The sequence below is a fragment of the Xiphias gladius genome, chromosome 6, assembly GCF_016859285.1.
Source record: "Xiphias gladius isolate SHS-SW01 ecotype Sanya breed wild chromosome 6, ASM1685928v1, whole genome shotgun sequence".
Lineage (NCBI taxonomy): Eukaryota > Metazoa > Chordata > Actinopteri > Istiophoriformes > Xiphiidae > Xiphias > Xiphias gladius.
Genome location: NC_053405.1, coordinates 9,644,701 through 9,660,135, shown reverse-complemented (window position 1 = coordinate 9,660,135; position 15,435 = coordinate 9,644,701). Strand labels below are relative to the sequence as shown.

General features: G+C 40.7%; 1 protein-coding gene across 1 annotated transcript; it reads right to left on the bottom strand.

Moving 5' to 3' along the window:
* Positions 1-88: 88 nt before the first annotated feature.
* On the bottom strand, positions 89-15,382 carry rexo1 (REX1, RNA exonuclease 1 homolog). Its single transcript, XM_040129221.1, has 16 exons — positions 15,071-15,382; positions 11,662-13,538; positions 11,418-11,519; positions 9,676-9,886; positions 9,426-9,574; positions 9,020-9,157; positions 8,665-8,788; positions 8,211-8,336; positions 6,791-6,931; positions 6,541-6,654; positions 6,259-6,332; positions 5,837-5,947; positions 5,461-5,576; positions 5,182-5,320; positions 3,788-3,908; positions 89-1,299 (listed from the first exon to the last, which is right to left on the bottom strand). The coding sequence occupies exons 1-16, from the start codon at positions 15,258-15,260 to the stop codon at positions 1,211-1,213; spliced, it is 3,822 nt and encodes a 1,273-aa protein (XP_039985155.1). The 5' UTR covers positions 15,261-15,382; the 3' UTR covers positions 89-1,210.
* Positions 15,383-15,435: the final 53 nt, after the last annotated feature.

The window sequence follows — 15,435 nt, the reverse complement described above, 5'->3', positions numbered from 1 at the left end:
AGACATCAACTTGAGTAAATGTACTTAGTCACATTTCACCACTGTTGTGCACAGAGAGACTGTTGAGATGTAAAGACAGAGCAACATCTTCTTTTAACTAATACCTTTTAATAGAAAAAGATAAACAACCAAAAATACAAAAGGAAACAGCATATTTACAGCACTCTGGTATTTTTTCAGTCATTTTCAACATAAAACAGCGCGGGTAAGCCGATACACATTAAATGATAATTGTCTGTAATCAATAACCCAGGCCTAATTCAACAACACTGAACCTATTTTTGTGTTTATGGAGGAGTTACATATCATACCTGCTATCACCATCATTCCTGTAGTTTTTATTTCATGCAGTGCACGACACAGAGACAGTGGTGGATATAGTCGTAATTGTCTGAACTATAAAATACAGTGATATCTTTCATCAACTTTACCAAATAGGTAGTAGCAGAGACTTAACACGTCTGCTGAGGTTCTTTTTAAATGATCAAGTATTATAGGATTAGTCAGGTTTGAGAGCCGACCAACAAAATTAACTTGATAAGAACCGCTGTATAAACAGAGCATCAGTGACGAGAAACGAGGTGCAACGTGATAAGTGCATTTACATAGCAATGCTCACCAGACTAAGACACCTATGCACTTAAGTGTAACTAAGAACAAGTAATGTGTTATTCATTAGAAGTCAATGCATTATAACACAGATGAGGTACTCAGACTTGGGCCCTATACAACAAGAGCATTTCTATAGTGCAAGTTAGGCTGAGGATACAGCCTGGCATGAATATCATATTTATCATCATCTTTCGGCAGACAATGCCCTGGCATTTTAAGTCGTTTTTCTGTAGAAAGGTTATATTCATAAACTGTTTGAGGCCTTAAAAGACTCCGCTCAAATAACAGAAGTACTTTTAAACTAACATTATTTAGAACTGAAATACCAACAAGCAAATGAAAACACTGTTAATCTGGGCTCCTATTGCTTTGAAGGGGCTTACTGTTCTCTTCACAGATACAGTAGATAATAACAACCGTGAGCTCTTCTCAGGCTTTTCTGCTGAAAACTTCTCACCGTGCTGAGCCATCCCTCCCCCCGGGACTCTGACCTCAACTCACAGAGAGCAGGTGCAGGCCTCCTGAACTTCTGTCTTCCTGCAACCGACGGGAACACAGGAAGTCGTGCTGAAGAAAATGCGAGTAGAGGGGACAGAGGTCATCTTTTGACCTTTGCATCCTCCTTGATCTTCCAAATCATCAGCTCCATGCAGGCAGATGCATCTTCGCTTGAGTCGTGTCCCTCCACTGGAAACACACAAACAAATGACCACGGAAATGATTTTTTTTTTTAAAACTGGATATTGTATTACCAAACTCGTAAAAACGTTAGAACAGCATGACAATTTCAATTTTAATCATAAAGATAAATGCTAATCTTCTAGTGATGTGCAAGAGTGCACAATATGAAGGAATTAAAAGATAATGTTGTGCTGATGTTGTTCAGGATGCTTTCGCAGCTCTATGCAGCTGTACTTAGGTACAATTCATTTATTTTCATTCATTAGGATCCTCGTTAGCTTCATCAGAACAGATGCTATTCTTCCTGGGGTGCAATCTTACAACCCTTTTTGTCAGTTAACGTAAATTCAATTTGCAACACACCATAACACCAACTCACAATTTACTAAATTAACTAAACGGGCTAAACTAACTAAGACAGAAATAACAACAAAACAGTGATGTTGCTCCATGTTCACCATCTTAGTTTAGCATGTTAGCATGTTAACTTTTGTTAATTGGCACTAAACAGAAAGTATAGGTGAGGCTGATGGGAATTAGGGCCATTAGTTTTGCAGGTATTTGGTCTTGAACCAAAGTATTGGACAAATTGAAATTTTAACTTGATGATGGTGTTACACTTCATCCTGAGGGAGAAATTAATGTGTGCATTAAATTTCACAGCAATCCATCCAACAGTTGTTGAGATATCTCCCTCAAAACCATAAATGTCAACCTCATGGTGGCACCAGAGGAAAAGTTGTGATACTTGTGGTGGAACAAACAACCGACAGACTGACATCTTCGTTCCCTGGAGAATATAGCCTCCTTATGGCACTGGTAAGGCTGAATGATGTGGAGAGGAAGAGTTGAGAAAGGAATTGTAACGTGGTAAGTTTCTGAGAGGGGCTCCTGCATCTAAAGGGATCTTGTACACTGTTGTAAACTGTTGTAAACTGTATTCATCAGACCTGGTCAGACCGTAACATTTCAGGAACACATCCTAAGTGGTGATGAAGAAACAAGTCTTTCTAAAGGCATTTCAGCAAATGTACTAAAAATGGGCTCAACACTCAGACTTCCATTAACACAGTGCAGTGAGTGACATCTGCTGGAGATGTGGCCATAGTACAGTCTAATTTATGAGCTCTTGTTTCCCCTGGAAATGATCTAATGCACCACACGCAAACACAGTTATGAATTTTAATTTGTAGCAGTTCAGTTTAATTTCATTGGACTCACCTTCACTGGACCATTCTTTGGACTTATTTTATTGGAAGTCACTGTACTGGATTTACTACATTGCTTTGATTGATCTATTGGAACCCTCCTGTTTGGTTATGATCACACCACTCTGCATTTCGTATTTCCACCAAACGTTACAACTTTCTGATCATTTGTAACTGCCATTTTCTACCTACATCTCCTACTGCACCGTTAGTCATCCAGATTACGGGGGAATGTCTCTCTGAATTTCCTCTTTCTTTTGAGGTGTCTTCTTTTCTTTCTTCGTTTCGAGGATATATTTTGTGGTAGAAATGATGGTGTTGTGTGCCAGTAAGGTCCATTAAATAAAATATTGGGCTATACAAATTAAGTCAAATTCAGTTTGAGATAATTTTGATTAAGATTATTTATGTCAACTTGGCAGGTCTGATTCTACGGGCTTCAATGAAATGTGCTCAACAAAGAAAGTTTAACTGATGCTACCTGATCATTCAGTCAGTCTTTAGTTGTTTGTTGTTTTCATGTTTGACATGAGTTGACATTTGACTTGAGTCTAATATAAATGGAGATTATGAAGTTATGCTGTTGGGTATAAATGTGCTCGGGATGTAGAAGAAAGGGTCTGTTTGTGTATCTAGGCCCATTTTAATGTCACATGGATTATGTAATGTAATGGGGTTAAAATGCTTAAGATTTTTACTTTTAAAAAGTCTGGGGACTAGGATGGGGGTGGCAGTGACTCAGGAGATAAAGTAGGTTGTTCACCAATCACAGGGTTGGCAGCTTGGTCCCCAGCTCCTCCTGTCCACATGTCGAAGTGCTTTGGGTAGGACACTGTACCCCAAGTGGATCCTGATGATCAGGGCCACTACCTTGCACGGTAGTGAACGGCAAATTGTAAAGCGCTTTGGCTCTATGTGACTTGCAGCCAAAAACTGGTTTCTCAATTTGCTGCGTTTTCCCAGTTTACTTATTTAAATTCTAGAAATTTTGCAATTTATGTAATTACTTCCATACACACTGGTTTAGAATGCCTCTGAGCTTAACTATCACTAGTCGAGACAACATTAATCTGTTTAGCGCCTGAATGCAAAAAAACCTGTAAGCATTAATAACATAATATTATGTAATAACATATGTTAGATGTCTATAGTACTATAATTTGTGGACAAACTAGTACATTAACACAGTAATTAATGGACAATAATACACAATTAAAACAACTCTCTTTATAGAGCTTGTGAAAAGCAACAACATAACTGCTGGTAGATCTGTGTGATTTTCTTACCGTTGTCTTGGATGATGCGTTTGAGGTGGTCAGCCATCAGGTTCTTCAAGGCACGTTTGTAGGGCAAGCCAAGGCGGTGAGGGAACACAATGGCTGTGTCTACCACTGAACTGTGGATTAGCTAGAAATAAGAAAAAGGGAGAGAAAGGGACAGAGAGTGAATAACATCAAGTGTTTTTCTTTTATTTCAGTCCAAACTCCACAGTAAGACTCAGTGTCCCAGCCTGGAAACAAGCCCAACGAAAAAACTGATTCCCCCTTTAAGGCAAGAATTGGCTACAAATGCCTCCTTATCATAACGGAGTAAAACGGTTTCAGAGTTAGATTTCACAGCGTTTCTCCGCACTGCTCTGGTTAACTTTGTAAAACATTTTTGTGCTCTACAAGAGAAATACTCTAACACCTGCGAAGACTTCCTTTTTCAGTCACTGAAAATAAAACCAAAGAATCCCACACACTGTCCATCACTTGAACCCACTTCATTAACGTGATTTTTCGGTCATCAGACATTCACCAGGCGAAATTCATACAGACAAACAGCACTGTTGAAACAGCATCATATATATTAAGGCTAGAGGCTTTAATCTGGAAAAAACCCACCAGTCAGTGCGTGGTTTTCTTCTCAAAATCAATAGTTTTTGATCCTATGTGCCTGGTGTGCATGAATTTTTTGGAACTTACAACCTGGAGTTTTGTTCCCAATGGCGTTACTGAGTGACTATTCGTTAAAGCTGTGATACTCAATCGTTTTGGCTCATCTAATAGAGAATGAAGTAAAGCCTAGATATTTTCCTTTAACACTAACAATTTAAATTTTTCTACTTTTTGCACTGTTTCACATAAAAAGCCAGTCTATATCCGGCCTTTTTTTAGTTTAGTTATTGAACAAGTATTGCAACCACACTTAGAAACTTCACTTGTTTATGAGTCAGAGTGAAAGATAACTATCAAAACTTTTATCTTCACCATCGTTGTCAGGTATCTCCGTATAGCACGATCACATTTACCAGTTAGGTAGGTTTGTGATATCTGTTGCTGTGACACTGTATTTTGAACAATTATTTCCTCTGGGAAATGTTAATGGGGCTCACGGTACATGTTAATATGTTAACATGTTAAACCCTCCTCTGTGTCACAGCTACACTCCGATATTTTACCATAAAAATCTTTGCCTACTCCATGTTTTAAGTATTAAATATGTTTCGTACTTATAGAAATTAAGCAATTTGAGCTAAGGCAAAGGCTTAATTTTAACTGCTACGCAAGGTGATGATTTTCTGGTTGTCACTGAGACATCTTACAGGTAGTAACAAGTATCACAGTAAGTATCACCCGCACCACCTTTCCCAACTGTTACACAGAGTTTCCCGAAAGCTAATAAAGAGCCGTGGCACCTTCAGAGCGAGGAGGTCGCTCTCCAGGCTGTGCCCCATGAGGATGGATTCAGCACTGAACATACTGAGCAGCACGGCCTGAACATCTCTCAGGGTGATGGTGGCACTCTCCAAGTCCTCCTCCGTCACACCTGAAAATCTGTGACGCACGTATGAGAAATATACTGCCGTTACAATACTGTGCTTGTTTCAAAGACTATGACTGCTCACATACGATAACTTAAGGCAGGGAAATAACTAACAGTTATTTTCAAGACCAGCTGCAGGGCACAAACTCACCGTGTGTTGTAGTCAACCACTTTGCTTTCAGGTTTGACAAACGTGTCGTAGATAACTCTCATCTCTGAGTCAATGACCGTCACCCTCGTGAGTTCCAGGCCCTGTTTTGTGTAACACTGTTTCCGCCGAGGGAAAAAAAAGAACAATTATATAAAAAAGAATAAAAAAAAGGTACTGAGACTGTGAAATACGGACTTAGCTTCACCGGCTGGAATTATAATGTGCAGTAATAAAAGAATGAGTGACTCTCCTCGCCTGACAAGAATAAAACTGGCATAGAATAAATTAACTCAACAATAAGGGTTCAATGCCAATTGGGCAGTTAGATTCGAGTTTTTCAGTAGGCAAACATTTTGGAAACCTCTGTCTCACTCACCATCTCACAGTCCAAAGCAAACACCCCTCCATTGCCATCTGGTGGTAGAGGTTTACTGAACGTTGAAACATAGCCGTCTAACGACTCTTTACGCCCGTCCTGAACATGTTGCTGTGGGAAAATGAAATGTTTGAACTCGGGATGATTGTCAAAAGTTAAAAAAAAAAAAAAAAAAAACTTTGACAGTATACGGAAACAAACATTGATTCTCGAATTGTTTTATTTACATTTTCAACCGGAAGGCGCAGAAAAATAGAGGAAACAGACAAAGAAAAGAAGAAAGTAGAACTACTTGCTAAGCTGAGACACACCAGTTCAAGATTATATGAAATCTGAAAAATACAAAATGTAACACTAGTCAAAGATAAGAATACTTTTGGCAGCATGTTGTCATTTTATTCTGTGCTATGTTCTGATGATACCTTGGCAACTTGGCAACCTGGAGAGCCCACAGCAGCAGCACAGCAGCTGTAGTTGGTCTCCCAGCCTCCAGCGACTGACGGAGAGGGAGAGAGGACAGAAAAGAGCAAGTCAGAAACAGACAAATAAAACCTGAGGAGGGCAACCAAAGAAGGGGGGTGAAGACCGGGACACCTATTTAGATTTGACAATTACAAGGCAAAAAAGAAAGAAAGAAAAAAATGCACATTTATAATATTGTAGTTTATCAACCATTTACACTGAATAAATGTAAACAAATTCACCTTTATGTCTGCGTAAACGTCCCCAGTGAAAACTACATTCCTCTTTCCGGACACAGTTGCCATTGACATTGATCTTATATTCTGCTCCACATCGACAGCATACCTTGCTGAACGCTGGAAAAACATCACAGAGCCTGTCAGCTGAAAGTCAAGTAACTGCTGGTCCATATACAGTATATCCATGTTAATGTAACTTAGAGACGAGTAATTATCAAAGGTGAGAGAGCTTGGTAGACACATAGAAACTTACGGTCTGCAATGGCCTTTTTCTCTGGGAGGTTGTATATGACTGCCTTGCCGGCGGCCTCCGGATTTGTTCTTGGGTATCCGTGCTCCTGGAGCTGCTCCTCTGTCATCATGTACGCCTTCAGCTTCCTGTACAGTGTGGCACCTACCGAGAGACAGAGCAACGGGTAAAACAAATGTTGCCTCTATACATAAAATGTCATAAAACCTAGAGTGGAAATCTCAAGAGACAGAAACACTGGATGACAACAGCTATCTGAGGCTCATTCTAATGCCAAACTGGACTGGATAAAGTGTGGCCGTCCTGATAAAGTTGGCGCGACAGTGTTTGTGCATTGCTAGGACATCTGTCCCAGCTTAGCAGGTGTCTCCGCAGCTTTACTAACGTCAGCTACAGTGAACAATGCACAAACTGCTCCCGTCATGTAGTAGATAAATGTGTGCATATCCACTAAAACCGCAGTCTGCTGTGTGGAGATTAGGGTAACCTGCCTCATGTTTATTTGGTAATGTTACAGGTAATTTACTGTTGAAGGGCACAGTCCTTCTGATGAGGGGGAAAAAAGGGATATAATTTATGATAATGTATGTTCTCCAATGAAGCCTGGAAGTTGTGCAGCATTGTTTGTCTTGTTCATTACTTTGGATTTTGTCTGCTCAATCGCTGAATAGCAACAGACGGGAATTGAAGCCCTACAATTTAAAATCAAGTCATTATTTTGTGTTGTTTAATTTATAATTCAAGTAAATTAGTGTTTACTTAATCTGTTCTTTAAATTCCTAATTTAATCTGATTTTGCAGTCAACATAGGTTACGTCAGTTTAAATAAACAGTTTTATTATTGGGGGGAAAAAAAAACAAAAAAAACCCACTGTATTTCTTAAATTGCCAACAACTACTTGAGAATTGATTTTTAACGTGGCCAGCAATTGATTAGGGAAATTTGCCAAAAATTCGAATTCCTAGTTATACAACTTTTTCACAGTGCAACACTATGAATGCCTTTCAGGACAGATTGCCTGAAATTTATCCCCATATGCAAATGACAAGTTATAAAAGTCAAAGTTAATGTCTTAAAGCTATTCATATTGTTTGATCTGTTGTTTTGAATTTATTATGACACTAATAGGACAAAGGGAAGCATATCTCTGTTTCTGAAAAAGATTTAACGAACAGGTGTTTGTCTTTTTTCTTGATAAATAATTGAAAGGATTCCTGTTAATCAGACAAATGAGCAGTCCTTTCAACAATTCCAAAGTCTTGTAAACATGTCTTCCCTGATGTCACGTCGTGGGGCAGGTAGTTTGCAGTAAACAGGACCTGGAAACACTGAAAACACGATCCTTCACGTCATCATGACTACGACTCTCTGTGGTCAGCTAAGGTCAGAGTAAGAAAAAAAAAAATTTAACTTGTCGCTCACCAGTGAGTTTCTCCTCCTGCTGTTTACCCATCCTGTTGACAGTGAAGCTGGTTGTAGCGGCCAGACGACCTCCCAGAACTTCCTCATGGGACTGGGCCCTCCTGTTGGCAACTAACCCCGGGTCCTCTGTAAACAAGATACACACACATATACAGGGGTTACCACTGAAATTTAGTCCAATAAAACCATTCCAGTTTTTTCAAATACTTGAAACTAATTTCCATGCTCACATATGCATGTGTGAGGATATAAACTGATATGTTCACCTGCAGCGTATCATAATGATCTCAACATACTGTATTTGGTGAATCTGGCACATTGATGAAATCCTTAGTTTTGTGTGTAGGTTTTTTTTGTTCATGTATGAAAATAAAAACAATGTGTAAATATTGACTGACAGTATGTATGTTAACTGTATGTTGTACTGTACTGCACGGGGACTGAGGTGACATACTGGTGACAGGCGATGGACAGGAGCTGCTCTTGCTGCGCAGCTTCTTCAGAGTGTTCACAGCTACGTTGAGGTAGATGTTCTTACTGCTACTGCGCTCATACACCAGCTTCTCCTCGTCAAGGGCCTGACATTAAGAAGAATTACACTTCTGTCACCGTCTGAACTTCAGCTTGTTCTACTGAAAAACAACTGAGAGTCTCTTGGAATAAAAAAAGGGTTTATTTAAAGTCTGAATTTGAATGAGGAACCATCTTGTCGCAAACAATTTCCACACTGTACATTTATAAGCTATTAGATATGTTAAGTCAGATCACAGTTCAGGGTGCAGCTGATGCAGAGAGGGTGTTATTCATACCATCTGGAAGGCAATGTCCTCTGATGGGCAGAATTTGACACATTCATCTATGAAAGTGTTGAGGTAGCGCTGGCGGATGTTGGTGGGAACTTTGGCCCCAAACTCAGTGGGGATGACTGGGCGCTTCATCGAAGTACTCTGAAAAAGTCAAATAACAGAGAGAACATTGACAGTAAATCAAACTTTACAGATTAAACAAATATTTCTCTTTAGAGAGGTGGTCCACCTCTGCCAGTCAACGGTCAAGCTTATGCAGGGATGTGCAGACACAAAAACACAAAAAAAAAACATCCAGAAAAAGAAATTTGCAGCTTGAAATTTTGAAAAGATTTAAGAGACACAACATGGCTGTGAGAGAACTGCACTAAGTAACTGACAATAATAGGCTCTAGAAACGTCTGGATACCTTCATGGTGGGTGTGTGTGCCAACCTCTTCCCCATTACAGTGGACGTGGTCTTGGACAAAATACCAGCTGTGGTTTGAGCCTTGACAGTCTGATGAGTCTGGCTGGGGGATAACACTCGACTGACAGCTGGTTTAGCATCTGCAGAACCTAGTTAGACAAGCACACACACACAGATGTGACTTCAATCTTTGAAAGTCAAAATAGTTCAATTACTAGCTCTCGGGTAAAAAAAATATAGGCAGTCATACTTGTTTTGGAAGATGCTATCTGCGGGTTGGGACGGTGTGCTATTCTCTTCCTCTCTCCAGAGAAGCTGGAGCTGGAGCTCTGTGAGGCAGCTTTGACTGAAGCAGAAAGCTGAGCAGCTTGCTGCTGTGCCATCTGCATACGCTGGTAGCAGACCTCCTGGGCTGTGGGTCTCTTGTACGGCCGCACCACAGTCTTAGAAGGTGCTTCGGTCTGAAAAATAGGAACAAGTTTTCCCACTGCTGCTCTTAACACGGACAGTGTGATCATTTCAGGTCAAGGAATAGGTGACGTCACAAAAATAAAGGTAATAACTGCAAGATCGTTTTAATGGGAACAGCCTAAATTTGCACATCAAGTACCTTCTTGTCCATGTTGTAATTTATATACAGTATGGTACAGTAAGTATAAGCTACTTCCCTGTGGGATCTGTGACTGAAAGTCTGGTAATGCAAATCAGAACACAACTGTATGTATTTCCTGTTTGACAATGTAAATAGCTGGTAGCTAAACAGCTTATACAGCACTGTGCAAAAGTTTTAGGCCCTATAGGTGTTTAGATTCTTATTATCCATCACACAGTACCATCAGGGGGGCCCCCGGTCGGTCTCAAATCCATTCTGCAGCATGACAACAACCCCAAATACACAGCCAGAGCCCTAAAGAACTATCTTCAGAGACAAGAAGAACAAGGAGTCCTGCAACAGATGGCCCTCACCGAGCTCCGATCATCATCATCATGGAGTCAGGCCAGGATCACATGAAGAGACAGAAGACACCGAGACAGCTCTAATCCACAGAAGAACTGTGGCAATTCTCCAAGATGCTTGGAACAAAATACCTGCCAAGTACCTCGAAAAACTTGGGGTGACTGTACCACGGAGAACTGGTGATGTTTTAAAGGCAAAGAGTGGTCACACCAAATAATGATTTGATGTAGTTTTTTTCTCTTTACTGTTCTTTGTTTTAAATTATTTGATGAGTAAAAAAGTATTCATGGCATTATTTTTAAAAGCATCACCACTTTATTTTTAGTGCTTGAAACTTTTGCGCAGCACTGTATAGAGTCACATCGGTGTTTCATTTACTGATTATGCTGATGCTGAATTTCTACATCTATGCGTTTATTTTAAGTTTATTTGGTTGGTCAGAAATAGGAGTAAAACACGTCTATAATTTCAATTGTGGTCAGTTGAAAAATACACAAAATGCTGATTATCATTTAAAATATAACTTCGACTTATTTATATGACTATACCTTAACAATATGTGGACAAAAAAAACCTATAGACTGAAGCTTCTGATGATGTAATCCAAAACAGCCACATTATCAATAGCACCCTGAGAAAGTCAGGGCCTACTGATCAGACTACCAGTACCTCAGCTGACTGATTAGCTCACTACCCGTTTGGAAATACCGACAGCTGGTTGTTTACTGTCAAATCAGATCAACTGGAAAACCCCAGCACCAACGCAGCTCTGCCTCAGCTTACAATATTTTCACATCATGCTTCCTTGTTTGCTGTAATGCAACCTGCGTAAGCACTCCCTGCCTTTGGGAAAGAGTTTTTTATTCAGTCTCTTCTTCATTTATTTGCCTTTCAAATTCTCTTATTAGCTTCAAATATAGATGTCCTGCACATTTTCTTTTTCAGACACAGGTAGAGATATAGTGTGTTCACCCCTGCCTTGTGATCGCATTGTGTGGTGGAGAAAGACGATAAAGTTAAGGTGACAAACTTACATTTCCTTTGGCAACAAAATGGGAGACTCTCTTCTTTTGACCGGGGAAGAGAGTGGTTAAAGTGCTCTCTGTGCTTTTCTCCTCCTCTGAATCCCTGGAGGGCTGAGAAAGCACAAGACAGCACATTTATTCAAATTTCCCTGACTGGCATAAGCAAAATATGAATCTAAGAAGATGAACAGTTTGTGGTAATTGAAGATGACAACTACAGTGCAGCCGTATGGCAAGAAAGAAACACCAATACCTGTTTAGTTTGCCTTCCCTTGTCTTCCCTCTTCACATCCTTGGATTCATTGAAAATCCGCAAACACTCCTCCATGGGATCTGAGTCAAAGTCCAGATCATCCTGGAAACTGGAGAAATCGATTCCAACATCATCGACCTCGTCCTTACCTGCACTGCTGCCCTCCGCACCGCAGTCACCCTCATTGTCAGAGGAAGATGGAGTCCGCTCCGATGCTTTCCTCTTGTTTAGACGTCCCCTCTTTAAAGCATCAGCTGATTTTCTCACCAAAACTTCCTCTGCTTCTTCATCATTGTCGTCCACCTCCATCGGTTCAGCCTCATCTGGACTCTCATCTCCAAACAGATCAGCGTGGCTCAGACTCATACTTTGCCGTTTGTCCTCGAGTCTCTTCCCATTTGATGAGCTGATGTTGTGATTCACCTTATTGGTGGTTGCAGAACTCCCTTTACTGTGACTGCTACTGCTCCCACTACGAGAACTGCTTTTACAAATTTTCTTCACATCCTTTTCTCTTTTACTACTATCAAGTTTACCATTTTTATGTTGGCGGTCCTTATACTTGCTGTGTTCCTTTTCCTTGTCTAATGTTTTGGTTTTCTTGCTTTCCCTTCCACCATTTTCTGTATCTTTATCTCGTTTACTTGAGTCTGTTCTAACTTTTTCCACAGCTTTAATCTTACCATCATTTCTCTTTTCGTCTCTGCCCTCCCTCTGAACTTTATCACTTGTCTTATCCTTTATTGTGTTTTTTCTATCAACTCTCTTCCCAAGACTCTTGTTCTCCTTTTTTGCAGAGTCCTGGTTTGAGTTCTTTATTGAACCTTTGTCCTTACTACTGCTGCTGCTACTCTTACAACTAGATGTTTTGTTTACTTCTTTTTCAAGTTTATGCATTTTCTCAGATTTGCCACTTTTCTCTTGACTACTTCGACTAGCCACCTTCTTTTTCTCTATATTGTCCTTTCGTTTAATATATTCCTGTATGTCTGAGTCCTGTGCCAAGTCCTCCTTATTCCTCTGTGTCAGTGCATTTAGTACACTTTCAGTTCTCTCTTTTCTCTCCTTCCCCAAAGCATCACCAGCTGACAAAGTGTTGCCTTTTCTCTGCTGGAGACTGCTAAGAGAGGTGGGTCGGTACTCTGTTCCAGAGCTCTCCCCATCAGAGTCAGAGAAAGTGTACTTTTTTGTGTCGACACTCTGCTGCCGTGGCTTTTTCACAGCTACAACATACTCCTCATCTGACAAATCAGACATGGGTAGTTTGTGGGTCTTGCTCCCGTCCTTCTTAACAGCTTGTGCACCCTCATCCCTCTTGCTTTTCACTCTGATTCCTGCAGAGTAGTTGGAGAGTGGGTCGTACTCCATGTCTGTAGATGGTTTTGAATTGTCCAGAGTGTATTTACACTTAGAGGAGAATGCGCTGTTTGAATACTTTGGGCTTGGGGGGGGAGAGGGGAGTTGATGAGCATGTGTCCGAGCAGGAGGCTTTTTCAATGAAGTAGGAACATATTCCATGGAGTTATTGTTGCTCGCCTGGTTGTCTGAATCCAAGGTGTACTTGCTGCAGCCAGGGGTGGGATTGTAACCTCCTGATGTTATCTGATAACTCCCAGGATCATAGGCCATGTGTGAAGCTGCTGTTTTACTTTTAACAGCACCAGATGAAGACAAACTGGTACTCTCGCTGGGATCGTACGGTTCGTCCCCAATCCGAGAGAGCTTCCTCTTCTCCCTTTCCACCTCACTGCGGACCTCCTCGATGGCTCTGTTGACCAGCTCCAAGGCACCGCTGATGTCTCCTGAGGCAGCTGGTTTTCCATTCTGCTGCTCCTGGGGCCTCACTACTTCTGGGTTGAAGGGATCATAACCTTGTTCTGCAGGGATACAAGACAAATTCTCTTAAGAAAACGGAACTAAAACTCCATTTAAGATTAGAGCTGTCAATTAGAGATGCACCAATCCACAATACTGAGTTCATTAAGCTGATTAGTGTATCGGATATGATGTGACTGAAGCACATTAAATCATTTTGTTTATCCATTTAAAAATCCACTGTTTCTGTTCTAAGTTTCAGTCAAGCAGTGACAGTGGACTGCAGAATTTGGGAAAAAGAGAGAAATGGTATAGGATGTATATGCAATAGTGGCAGATACCCTGAATTTAGGTAGCAGAATCAGTATCCCTAGTTTCCCCCTTCTCAAGGTCCTCCTCAGCAGGTGGAATTTGCTTAGTTGTCACCACAGGAACAAGTACAATATTAAAAAACACTCAGCTATCTCCATGACAAGCTCTGGGCGAAGCTAGTTAAGATTTTTTGTCAAACAACCGTGACCACATTCAACAACTAACTTTCACACTCAGTCTTAACAAATCATCTAAAAACTTACAACAATCATGCAACTATAACAAGCTCAGGTGGAGTTTTATAGGAAAATGCACCACTTAAGACTGTTGCTCATGTCTCTGGGGGCCAGTACAATAAACCAGGAGACATATGTATTTTATTGGAATGGGAATATACTCTGCAGTATACTCTGCCAACCAAAACAACTACAGGACTATAGATCAATCACACTTAACAGTTCATCCTCTGCACTACTGCCTTCGCTTTATAAGAAACAAACTTTAAACACTTTGGTTTGCTGCAATGACTGTATTTCATGCTATCAATACTGTTATGTGCAGACACAAGATGCTTTACTTCATTTTTCAATTACAACTTCCTTTTCCCCTGACTTTATTTGTGACTATTTTTGTCTCAATATACTTTATAGTTACCATTTACAATCGGCTGTTAGTTTATTAGGTACACCTAGCTAAAACTAGTGACGTCTAACACAGCAGTCCTGTAATAAAACCTCCATGAAGGTTTCAGTGTTGTCTCTTTATTGAAATTGTGTTAAAGAGTTGTTGACTCAACTGTATGATCACTTAGACTCAATTAGTTTTACCTAGGTGTACCTGATAAACGGACAACTGACTGTATTGTTGGTGCCCACAGCATCTTGTACCTTGTTTCGTTTGTTATCCTCAGTTTTGTATATAGCAGATGTTCGTTATGTTTATAGTTTTCTATTTTTCCTTTACTTAACACTATGGACTTTAATTTCCCTGGGCGGGTAATACGATACAGTTTATCTTTAACGTACTTGCGATGCATCAGTTTACAGAAATCATAGGGGGGAAAAACGGATAAGAGGCATCAGTTACAGATATTTGCACAATGCAAATATAGCTAAAGATAACAGAAAATCACTTTACACAGTTGTGTTTTCGTTTGCCTGTTTCGACACATTTTTCCCCACTGAGGTCCAGTCCACACACGTCTTTCCCACCTACGCTGTGGGCTGAGATGTTAAAAGTATTGACGTATAAACTCTGGGTTCAATAAAACGACGCTAACCACCTCTCTGTGCGGAGTGGAGGTCTCTTTGCTTTTTAACATCTGATGGTGCTCCGTAGGACGGCCGTCTCTGCTGGCTGTGCCTGAAGTGACAGTACGGTCTGTTACACCCATTCCTGCTGCCTTTGCCCTCGCCGTACTCCGTGTAAAACGGACAGTCAATCCCTCGGAAGAAGCCGGTGGATCTTAACATTATCTCCAGATGGTCCTCTCATGCCCGCATGAACCTACTCGGCCGTTTTTCTGCGTAGTTTTCGTCGTACTGCAAAATCTTGTAGGGGCGACGGAACAATAACAACGTCCCTACGGTGCCATGTTGGATTGTTCGGAGAGGGGGGGGGGGGGTCGAGGCTGAAATCTCGCGTGAG

Excerpts from the sequence above, each read along its gene's own strand:
- rexo1 (XM_040129221.1), bottom strand. The coding sequence starts at position 15,260 with ATGTTAAGATCCACCGGCTTCTTCCGAGGGATTGACTGTCCGTTTTAC. Across the intron at positions 8,789-9,019 it reads AGGACATTGCCTTCCAGATG|GCCCTTGACGAGGAGAAGCT; the intron begins GTATGAATAACA and ends TCTTAATGTCAG. Across the intron at positions 1,300-3,787 it reads ACGCATCATCCAAGACAACG|TGGAGGGACACGACTCAAGC; the intron begins GTAAGAAAATCA and ends GTGTGTTTCCAG.